At 41.7% G+C, this 12,126-nt stretch overlaps 1 protein-coding gene across 5 annotated transcripts in view; it reads left to right on the top strand.

Annotated features, from left to right (window-relative positions):
• Positions 1 to 12,126, top strand: part of Ten-a (tenascin accessory) — a 163,677-nt gene that overhangs the window by 130,926 nt on the left and 20,625 nt on the right. For all 5 annotated transcript variants that reach the window (XM_043210106.2, XM_043210105.2, XM_070283055.1 and 2 more), the window contains one exon: positions 10,325 to 10,444. In XM_043210106.2, coding sequence (XP_043066041.2) covers positions 10,325 to 10,444 — 120 coding nt within the window. The remainder of the gene's footprint in view (positions 1 to 10,324; positions 10,445 to 12,126) is intronic.

Below are 12,126 nucleotides of genomic sequence, written 5' to 3'. Positions count from 1 at the left end.
AGAAAAAAATATTTGTACATCCCTATGTGTTATCACTGAAAAAAAAACCGAATAACCAGAAAAAAAAATATGAGAAAAAAAAAACATCCCAACAAACCCCCAAACGTATCCCTAAATGTCCTAATTGTCTGCGTCTAAGCCATTTGTTTCTATGTTTTCCAAAATACCGACACACTCACACACTACATACACTCACACACTCCATCCATCCGCTCCAAAACAAATCAAAATCTGTGTTTAAAAAAAATGAACAAAAAAGAAAAAAAATAACAAAAAATAAAAGTCAAATTCAAGTGGAAATTTCTTTACAAAATGTTTGTAATGCGAATTTCATTCACAGGGTTTTAAGTTTCTTTTTTAAATCGATTCTTTAATTATTTAGTTTAGATGTATATGAAACTATTTTTAAAAAAACAAGTGATATATTTTATATGGCTGATATTATTATAGTATTGTATCCTGGGCATCGGAAACCGATGATGTTAATGCAGAATGTCCTTGCAGAAGTCTCTACCCCCCTCACTTTTTTTTATTGTCCAACTAATAATAAACTATGGGCCATAAATAACGATAAAGTCAATTAACCATCGGAATTTGGTTTAAACTTTAAACGCAAATGAACTCCACAAATTATCGGAATTATCTGAATTAATATGGCCAGCTCTCCTGCTCTCCTGATTTAAATTTAGTTGCTGGGGCATCCATTCCAACCGAGTGTCTGATTTCAAGTGTGCCGCAAAGCAATTATAAGAAGAAAATGTATAAGAAAATATAAGAAGCACAGAAGAATATTTCTCTCAGTGTCTTGTTGCTGCCTTGGAAACTGGGTGACTTTGTTGTCGACGGGTTGCTGTTTTTCTTGCCGCTCCGATAAAACGAAATCCGAATAAATGCGATACGGGCGTGTCATGACTCCGAGGGGCACGATACGGCCGAGGACTGGGACTGGGTCTGGAAGTGGGGCCTGTTGTCAACGGGCGTCTTCGGCTTCGTCCTGAGCATCTTGGGCGTCTTTGTCCTGTTTTTTGTTTTGCTTCCTTTATGCTACGTCGTGTCCCCTTTTTTTTTTTATTTGTACCTTTCCTCTTTCCTCCCAGGATAAGGGTATATCTGTTCATCGATGAAATATTAAATATATATATATTTTTAAAGATGGTTCTTATGGGCATCTCTAATAAATGTAGGTAGTTCTTGTAATTCAGACTCTATCTTTGATTATTGTTACTACCGGGTAAGTACCGGGTATCTATAGTCTCCACGCCTATTCCTTCTTGTTTTTTTCGCCTCTCTCCTTTGTAGTGCTCAAGTGGCATCGTTGAAAAGCTGGGGCGTAGTGGAGTCGGAGGCCTGGCGGCTGGGGGTGGCCGAACAAAGGTCCATTGTGAAAAGTTTTCGCTACTTGCAGCGGCAAATGCAAAAACTGTTAACAATAGAAATAATACACGAAGAAAATTCAGTGACAAGGGGTGCGGTATATAGGACGGGCAGAGGACGAAGAACTAGCACAGGACCAACAGGAAGCGGGCATAACCAGAACGGAGACTTACCCGGAGTCAAAAGTTGCCGCCGGAGTGAGCAACAACAGCGTTGACTAAAAATTAAACAATAAACAATGGCGCAGCGACTATAGATTACTTCCTGTTTTGGCTTCCAAAAAAGGGGTTGCTTTCGTCCTTTTTTTTTCCACAGCCAGGACCAGGATGGTGAAAAAAGCGCAGAAATTGTTGGGACTGAAATCCCCCTTGACTGACGGCCTGGTTAGGTGTGGCTAGTTGCCCGCTTAAGTGGTTTTCCCACCGCCCCAGTCCCTAACCCCTGCCACATTCCGCTGCCACATTTGTGTATGCAAATCAAGTTGTCTGCTGAAGTCGGGCTAGAGCTAAACTGATTAGTGTCAACTTGCTGGCTGTCATCAAGTGGCTACTGGAGAAAGTAGCTGCCAAGGGGCGTGGTTTTCAACGGGAGGCCCAGCCAAGGGGCAGAGCTACAGGAGCTGTCGCCGACAGTTGCCGGGAAAAGCAGCTTTTTTGCGGCTGCCGCTGTCAAGTGTCTTAAGCGGTTGATCCTTGATCCTTTTTCACTAAAACGGACTAAATGGATTTAGTGGCACAAAGATAGACTAGCTTTAAATGAAGATTTATTAACTTAATTTTATTTAAATGTTAAATAATTAAAAATATTAATATATTTAACTTAGATGGGCTTTTCTCGTCACAAATTACTGCCCGTCTTTAGAACTTCTTTAACTTTAAAAGCTTTCGTCATTGATTCTGTTTTGTGTCCAATCCTAGTAACAAATTACGTCCCATAACAGTGTCTGGCCTTCGGATTTTGGACCCTTCGTCACTGTATATATTTTGTTTTCTATAATAAAGATCAGTTTCGTCACAAATTAGTGCCTGGCTTCTAAATTTGTTTGGCTTAAAAGGGCCTTTGTTCTTTCAAAGAAAGATTCTTTTTTGTTTTCGTCACAATTTTCGTCACAAATCAGAGTCTAATTTATGGATAACGCTTAAAAAACCCCTTTAATATATTTGAGTTTCATTGATAAGTGCTTTCACTGATTGTTTTTGCCTTCTGTTCTGGTAGCAAGTTTTATCACAAATAAAGGTAAGATTTTAAGAAACAAGTCACAAACCAGTAGACAATATTGGCCGTGACAAGTCAGAGAGTAAACGGTGCTCTCGTCACTGGTATATCTTGAAAAGCTCCACAAAACCCCTACTCTCTTGCAACTTTTACTCCCCGCTGACCTTTTATTTCCCCAAAAATATATCTCTGAATACGTGAATATACATTTTTGAACATTTTCCCATGGCTCCCGCATTCAAATGCAGATCTAGAAGATATATATTTCAGAAAACATACACACTCTATACGTATTTTCTATAAATTAAAAAGGCGCCAGTCCGAATGCCTTCCAGGCCAGTCATTGTAGTAGTGGTGGCCCTGTTATTTTGAAAGCGTTTTTTTGCGCGAATGATATCAACGTGGTCGTTGTGGCCTTTGTACGGTTGTGCATGTCCTGGAATAGTTATTGTTGTTGTCGCTTTGCTTATCGCCATCCGTTTGCTCAAAAGCGAAAGGACCAAGGACCAAAGACCGGGATCCGGGCACAAAAAAAGGTGGAATTTACAGCGTACAAGTTGCACATAAACCAAAATTAATACCCCTATAAGTTACAAACGGTCAGAGGAGGAGGTGGGATGGGTATCCTAGGTAGTTAACCCCCTTTTAAATAATATTTTTTATTTTTTTTAATAAAAGCTTAAAGCCAAAACTTGTGTCTAGTTAATTTCGCCAAAGTTTCAGCTTCCTTTTGTAAATATTTGGAATTCATATGTTGCTTGTATGTATACATATATATATTCCTGTCCCGATCGCTGCCAACTTTATGCCAAAGTCCATATATCCAGAGACTCTTGCCATCAAAAATAACAAAAAAATGGAGAAGAAATTCGCGGAATTTTCGCTGCAGTCGCACAAAAAGCGAAACGAGTAAAAAAATGTGCAGAGAGAGAAAAAAAAAAGCAAATATGTTGACGGGCCAAAAGGAAACATTGGCCGGCAGGACATGGGAAAAAAGGATAAAGAGCTGATGGAGGCAGGAGGCCATGCCATGAGGGTGCCATGCCATAGTTATGGTCTGCGGTCGACGGCTTCAACAATCCGCAGGATCCGTATCCATATCCCAGGTCCCCAGCTCGCAGGTCCCAGGCTGCACTCAATATAATTTAATATTTTTCGATAGCAACAACGGCAGCTGAAAGTAATTACTTTCATGTGAGATTAGATATATTTATGTGTTTGTGCATACATGTCGCTAATTCGACATCAGCGCAAAAATTTTTAATGGCCTGCGGCAGCCCCCAACCCCAGTTCCCCCCAGTCATAAGTTGGGTGGTTGAGCTTACTGTTTTTTTTTTTTATTCTTTTGACGGTCGCCGCCACATTTAAGTGAAGTGCAAACTGCAAAGCTACAAAACTACAAAACTGGGTTTCGTGCACCATGGATAGACCACTGTAATGGCTTCATATAACTATAAAATGTATAAGCTGTGTGCCATTGTGCCGCCACCGACATGAGAAATGAGTGGGTGTTGTGGCAGCTCGGATCGGCTCGGCTTGGCTGCCAAGTTGCAGCTTGCCATCGCATGCGGCCATTGCGGCAAAAGTTGATGAAAACTGTTTTGATTGCGGTATAAAATGAAGGCGAACCTGAATCAGTTCCACCACCACTCGCGTTTTCGGAATGATTATGACCGGAAATGGAACGAATGAGCCCCAGAGCCCTGGCCTGGCAATTCTTGGAAGTATTTTATTAACTTTAGCTTTTTGAAAATGCCACAAAAAGGAGGGCGACAACAATAAGACCTCATAGAGACTATATATACCATTATACAATAGGTTTGATAACCAGAATTTCTAATTAAATGTAAATACCAGCTTAATATTAATAAAATGAGAGCCTTAGCTATCCCTATTGTAACCGTTTTTAGGGGCATTGCCCAACCAGGTATGGGTGGCAACTCTAATCTTCTTAGGGACAAAAGTGTCATGCAATGTGGAACCCCTTTTCGGTCGGTATCTGGGGGAATTTTCCACTGAAATGCTGCCAAATGAAATTTGTTTTGTGTGCATCAAATTGAACAGCCAAAATGTGGAAAGCGTAGATATCCTTTGCCGTGTGTGTGTGTGTCTCTGCTTTTGCATTCGTATTGGTAAGCTGGCAGCATTAGCCGCCAGGTGGCGCCAGCTAATCTGTAATGAAAAACTGAGCGGCAAAAAGGGGCGGGGGGCGGAAAGGGGCGGTAGAACCCCCGAAAAACTAAATGGAAATGTTGGGAGCCAATGAATGGCATTTTATGCAGGCAGGTCTGGTCCTAGCCCCGGTCCTGGCTTGGAACAGGAGTTGCTTACTTAAAGCGACGACACATGGCATGGCATTTACATATCGTCTCTATCTTGGACTTATGCCAGCTCCCCCTATTCCTATAGCTATTCCTGTTTCAATCCTTTTCCCCTGCCTTTCAGCTTTTTCCCTTTTTGGTTTTTTGTGCAGCTTTTATGCAAATTTACAAAGTGCAAATTACACGCTACTAAAGGTTTTCTTTTGCTCTCTCCTATCGGACGATATGCTTCTGCATGTATGTGCATGTATATGCCAGTGTTGGTAAATGGTGAACTTAAAAATTCTATTCAAACTTTTCCATACACGAGGCTTTTCCTTTTGTGAGGCTGTGCGGGTGTCCCTATTTTTAGCTGCAACTCCGTACAATTGCCCCGCAGCAGCTATTTATTTATAATGTTGAAGGATACAATGGGCAAAAATACGCCACAAATCTAAAATATTTAAAAATTTTAAAACATAACGACATTTTGAATAATTTTCCAGCGAAATTAATGCTTAAAACTACTTAGTTTTTAGTAGAAAGACAAAAAATGCTTCAGACCAGACCATTGTCTGGATCCTTTCCCGCCTAAACTTCCTCTTCACTTGGCTTCTTTTCTGCTTTTCTTTACTTTCTTTTTCTTTTCATACTCCACCGCCGCCTTTTAATGAAAAAGGCACAAGATGCAAACAGAAGCGAGAAAAAGAAATGGCGAAAGTGCAGGAAACATTTCATCAGGCAGGCAGGCAGGCAAGCTGGCAGGCCACACCCCCCAAACTCACAAGTGGCGCCCAACGTGGGGCACCTAAAAGTCTCATCTCTGGCTCTCGCTACATAAAGCACATTTATCGTGGTTACAAAAGCGTAAAAGAAAAGTGTGGCCCAGGGTTTTCGCCTGAAAAATGTTTCAAAAACTGTTTCAGGCTAAATGAACATAAAGCGAGCCACCGTACCGCCCTACTGCCGTACTGCCGCACCACCCAACCCTACCCCAGCCCACAACGCCCCAAGCATTGGCTTTGTTTTTGTAGCAAGAGCTGCTTTAGCTGCATCCTCGTGGGCGTCATGAAAATAAAGCCAAATTAAAATTATATCCTTTTCTTGCAGTGTATGTGTGTGGGTGAGTGGGTTTGGCACTGTGAGTGAGTCCTGGGTGGTGTCCTTTTGTATGCACAAAAGTCAACTAAGTCGTGCTCAATTTTTATGATGGCAAGACGGCAGCGACCGTCGCCACTTTGTGTGCAGCGGTAAGCCAAGTTAACAGTAAAGGGCTAGATGGCAGGTGGCAAGGTGGCAGGGGGCAGGCTCGGTTGGTGCAAATGAATGGCAGCCAGCCGCTTTATGAATGGCCACAAAAATCCACCCGATACCCACTCCAAAAACTGTGTCTGCCATACAAAAACGTGGAAAAGGGGACTACAGAGTGGAGAGTGGAGAAAAGAAATTAAATGCACTTCCTTTATGCGCAGGATTCTCATATTTTCCACCAGCCTGCCCCGCTCTACCTCCCTCTCTCGTACACACACACACACACAACGCGCTAATAATGGAAGTGCACTTTTGACACAAAAGGTGCAGTGGCGACAATGCCGGCTCCTGGTTTTTGGTCCTGGTCCTGATCCTGCTCCTGCTTCTCCTCCGGCTTCTGATTTTTTTTTTTTGCTTTTTTGCGCCTTTCCCCTTTGTTGCCTTTATTGCTCATTCGCTGCAAGGGCGATTAGTCGGTGAAAGGGGGGCGTGGCAGGCAGGCAGGACCGTCGCTCGAAGGACGAGCATCTTTTGGCAGCTACTGCTGCTGGGAATGAGATTAGAACATTTTTGTGGCATTGCTTTCACTTCATCGGGCGAAGAGGGCAATACCGAGATTGCTTTTTGTGCGCCCCCCCCCCACCCCACCCATCCAAGATGCCTCCTCCTGTGTCCTCCTGTGTGGAAGCATCATAATTTTGAGTGGCCTTTGCTGAGCAAGCTGATAATGATGATTGCAACTGGCTGATTGGCTGATTAGCTGATTGAAACACACACTCGGCCAGCCACGTCAGCAAGAACTGGTGCTGGAATCCTTCCATTTATTAACACTTGCCAGGTGATTGAAAGGCAGGCGGAAGGTCCTTCAGACATGGCACTTGTGTTGTATTTCCATTCCATTGGCAATAAAATCAAAATGGAAACTCCTCTCATAACCAAATCAAAACGAAACGAAACGAATCGAATCGAATCGAAATCAGCAGCAAAGCAAAGCAAACAATGCCCCAAAGTGCTGAAGACATTCGAGGGTACGCCGAGTATCGGTGGCGTATGAGTGATTTCACCTGGTCAGAGGAAGTGGGCATGGCAGTGGGTGCAGGCCAGGTCGCTTTTTGGGGTCAGGAGGAGGCTCTGCTTGGGTGCAGTGCAAATAAATCAAATAAATAATAAATGAAACGAAACGAATCAAATGCGAAATAAAAATCAATGGCACTCGCCACTTGAATGAATTGGAATACACCCACACACCCGCTACTTCAAGAGGCAGGGGAGTAGTGGGGAAAAGGATAAACAGCCACACACATACACACACATGTCCTGGAACAACCTTCAAGGCGAAGAGCCAGACCCAGACCCATACACTTGCAATTTGTTTTTCGGCTTGATTTCAAATAAAATTTTGCTTCATTGCATCGAAGCGAGGCAGCAAAAATGAAAGGCATTTGGGTTGTGGAGAGTACGATGTGTGTGTGCCTCTATGTGTGTATGTATGAGGGGGCGTGGCCTAGCCCCACACACTCGCACAGTCTTGCGGCGAAAAAAGAAACCTAGTTGGGCATGACTTTTGAGCACGGCTTCGGACTTTGGTCAATTGCAATTAGAAGTCACTGAAGAAGTGCGCTGCTCTCCAAGAATTCCAATGGGCTTCTCCAGCCATTCAGCCATCTGGCTATCCTGCCGCATCCTGCTGCCTCATCATCCTCCTTGGATCCTGGCTGACCTTACAGCCCCGCCCTCTGGTTGTGCCTCATAAAAATGCAGCTGGGCACATAAAACTCTGACCCAAATACTGTACATTATGTGTTTATGTGAACTCTGTCTGTTTTTTTGGGGAGGGAGTGAGGATGTAGGTCCTGGCAGTGGGAGGTCCTCCCAGTGGGCTCAAGGATGAGGAGCAGAAATTGCAACACTTGAAAACTTGAAAATGTTTTCGAGAACTTGCGCTGGCACAAAAGTTGCAAGAGGCCAACTGCAGTCCTGCCTGCTGCCTGTTGGAGGCGAGTGGGTGGGTGGTGGTGGTGGGTCTGGGCGGCCTAGGGGGACAGATTCCACCCAGAGTTCTGCAGTAATTAGTGCAAACAATTGCGCTCGTTTCCGATATCCTTGGCAACTTTTCTCTAGCGCGCCCCCCCCCTTCCTGTCCTATATTTTTGTAGAGCGGCCTCCCTTTGGCATTTTGTTTCAGCCTCGGATCTGAAATCTATATACCCCATATATATATATATATATATATTGGAAATATGAAGCATATTTTGTATACAATTTTTCCCTCTCGTCGACTTGTCGCAATAAATTGGCAAACTTGAAATCGGATATCGGTTGGCAGGCGCTTTGGCTGGCATTCCAAGAAAGTGACAAAGAAAGGCGGGTTGCCATAGTTCTTCTTCCAGGAGAAATGTCCTCATTAAATGGAAATGTAAATGCGAAATGAGAATGATTGTCTGGTGGGGGGAGGGGCAGCAGCTGCTACGACTGCCTCATCATCGATGATACGAAAATATATACTATACTAATGTAAACAAGTGAGAGAGGGGCGGCCATGCCAGAGGACACTGCAAGGGCAACTGCCTCACTTTGCATCCGACCCGTGGAAAGTATCGCATTTCCAGCGGCCCACAATCGATTTTGATATCGGGTCCGGTCCAATGCGTTGTTTTCCGTTTTCCATTTTCCATTTTCCTTTCTTCTTTTCACTCCATTGTTTCGGTTTTGGTTTTAATTTGTGAAGAGCTTGTTGTCTTTTTGGTTTTAGTTGTTTGGCGTTTTCATTTCCACAATCGACTTATCTTTGGCCTTGCTATATTGAGAGGATTATCTATTGATATCGCAGCGATTGAAGTCTATCGATTGCAATCGATTCCATTAGTTTTTTTTCCTTATAATAATCGTTAATCGAATGCATGTTTTTGAAACTTGAATACTCTATCGAATCGATTGGTGGGGCTATAGGTTATCGCTACTCTGGAGTCGATATATATTTCCAATTTCCAATATTATATTTTAGTAATATTTCTACTGCTCTTGAATAACCATATTTTTTCAAAGCCCGCCCAGGAATAGCGATGAGAGTTATGGCCTTCGATAACAGGCCTCCACCAATCGATAATACCATCATTCGTTTTCCGTGCACTCCACCCATCCACCTCACCGTCCTTCATCACACTGTTTCGATCCTATTCGGTATTTTTGGAATTTCGGAGCTTGTGGATAAATGTTGGAGGATCCGAAATAGATTGGCATTCCAGCCTCTATGCCTCTATGCTCCGACTTTCCCCATTGTCTCCAAGCTGCGTGCCAAATGCCATTTGCACTTGCACTCCAGAAACCTCCAGAAAAAAAAGAAGAAAAAATTAAGGAAAGGAGCAACCGACTGCTCATTGTCGGACATTCATTCGATTCATTCCACACACACCCACATAGACTCACAGCCTCCCGCAGACCAGACAGACAAACATCCGGAAAGGAGTTGCAATAATTGAATTACCCAAAACCAGGCAAACACTTTGAGGTAGCCCCGCAAAGAATTTCCACCCCCCAGGAAGCCAAACACACACTACAGATACTACAGTTTGAGATACAGATACTACCGATACCACAGACACAAAAGTACAAAAGTAGAGAAGAATTCCTGGCTCCGGCGACAATATCTCCACCCCATCTCATGCTCCCCCATTCTGTCTCTATCTCTCTCTGTCTATCTCTACACACTCCACACCTTCCCTATATATATATATATAACTATATATAATCTTTATATAAATCAACCTAGACCTATATTATATACATATAATGCATTTGACCAACAACTACAGCCACAGTTACAAAACGAAACATATAGATATCTAGTGTAATTATTATATAAATATTTTCCAAAATACTTCTTCAAATTTGTGCATACGTTTCTTTATTATTCATTCGGTTTGTTGTCCTTTAGTGCTGCCCGAGTGCTGCGAATCGCAGCAGTGTCGCTTTTCAGTTTTCCCCATTTCCATCAACTACAACCAGACCCCACATACAAAATACAAATGCTCAATGTTATCATCACCTTTTCAAAACGTATAATTTCGACCACAGACCTAAATTAGAAAGAATCCAAAATACGATACCTAAATGCTATATAAGTGCCATGTAACTAACAATACTATTTCTATTTTTTGCGCCTCCACCAAATAAATAATAAACAGTCGCGTTTCCGTGATGAGGGGCCAGGTGATCACGCCCCAGGGCCTGGGTATCGTTGGAATTCGAGTGTCCGTGGACCGTGACTCGCGATTTGGATTCACATTGACCCGTCAAGGAGGATGGTGAGTACTAAACACTTTTTTTTTTAATATTTTGTGCGAAAAAATAGCAAAAGTTACAGATTTCAGAAAAATTTCTAGAAAATAATACAAAAAATATTAATTTTATTTACCTCATGGGCTTCGAACTTAGTATTCTAGTGCCTAACAGACGCTTAACAGTCGCGAGTTCAATTTTATTCGAAGGAAATGTAATTTTAAATACTTTTTTTTGTTTTAAAATTTAAAGAAAGTTATTCTTACGAGTCTATACAGACGTGAGTTAAACCCTGCAAAGGTTTAATATTTCTTAAAATTTTTTTTGTTTCAAAAGAAGAGAAAGAATTACTTTCAAGGCTATATTTTAAGATGCAATTGCTTAAAAAATACATCATTTATAATTTTTCTTTATTTATTTAACATCATTCTTACATTAACTTAAAAGCATTTTACTAGTATTATTAAAATCATTATTATTTGACTGAAATCATTAGTATCAGTTAGTATTAGTATTATAAAATACGCTTAACAGCCCCTTAACAATCGCGAGTTTGATCCCGTGCAGGAATTAATATTTTGTAGAATTTTTTTTGGATTTTTTTTTAAAGAAAAGTAAGATGCGTATGCACACAATATATTATATTTTATACATTTTCTTGGCAAATGCAAATTATTTACGTATGGATGAGTTTGGAAAGTCGTGGGTCGGGTGAGCGTAACTTTTCCGTTGATTAAATTCTGCTGATGGAATCCGCTGATGGCCAGAAGCACTGCCAAGCGGCCAAAAATAAAAACAACAACAACGAAAAAAAACGATGAGAAAAATATATATATGAAAAATGGATAAAGAGATGGGGGGATGGTAAAAAATGCGGAAAAGGTGGATCCAGGCCATCCATGTCGGAGCAAGTTATCATATTTTTAATTAAATCTTTCGCTTTGATGTTGGCGAAAAGTTCTTGGGGCTGTCCTCAAGTTTACACAAGTGGTTAGCATAATTAGAGCAGCAGTGCGTTGATGTCCTGTCGTCCTGCCTTTCGTCCTGTGTGGCTGGACCGCAATATTTCGACAACGATTGGCTTTCAACTGGCAACTGGCATGGCAATCGGTTGGGAGCAAGAGAGATAGTGTGGGGTATTAGTTTCAATTATTTGACATTTTATTCGAATTGCTTTTTAAGCTAAAATGGAAAGGTCCTTTGGATGCGAGTTGTGCAGTATTTTCTCTAATTGAGCCCATCAAAGATGCATAGACAAAATATTTTCTCAACTGTAAAAGGACATTTTTGATTGTGTGAGAGAGAGGAGGAAGTGAGGAGTCCTGCATAGTCCTTGCAGACGATGCAAACGATGCTAACGAAAAAGATGGCCAACAATCCAATATATCTAATATAAATATTTTTGCAGTTGTTTTTCTTTCTGTAAAAAGGATTTCCGTTTGCTGCCATCAGCAACATTGTTTGCTGTCCTTGTTGTTTTGGCATTTTCTTTTTAGCCCAGATTTTCCTCTATATGTATATGTGTGTATATGTGTTTGTGTATCCTGGCCAATTTAAATAAACATTTCGCACCCGACTTTGTCTGATTTTATTATGGGCAAGCGCAGCGTGCAAACAAAAATCTGTGCTTGTGTGCATCAGACGGACGGAAAACTCCGACTGTCTGATGATTATTTGTGTTTACTTTTCCACACACAAACAGGGACGC

Source organism: Drosophila bipectinata, chromosome XL, assembly GCF_030179905.1.
Source record: "Drosophila bipectinata strain 14024-0381.07 chromosome XL, DbipHiC1v2, whole genome shotgun sequence".
NCBI lineage: Eukaryota > Metazoa > Arthropoda > Insecta > Diptera > Drosophilidae > Drosophila > Drosophila bipectinata.
This window is presented reverse-complemented; position numbering and strand designations above follow the sequence as displayed.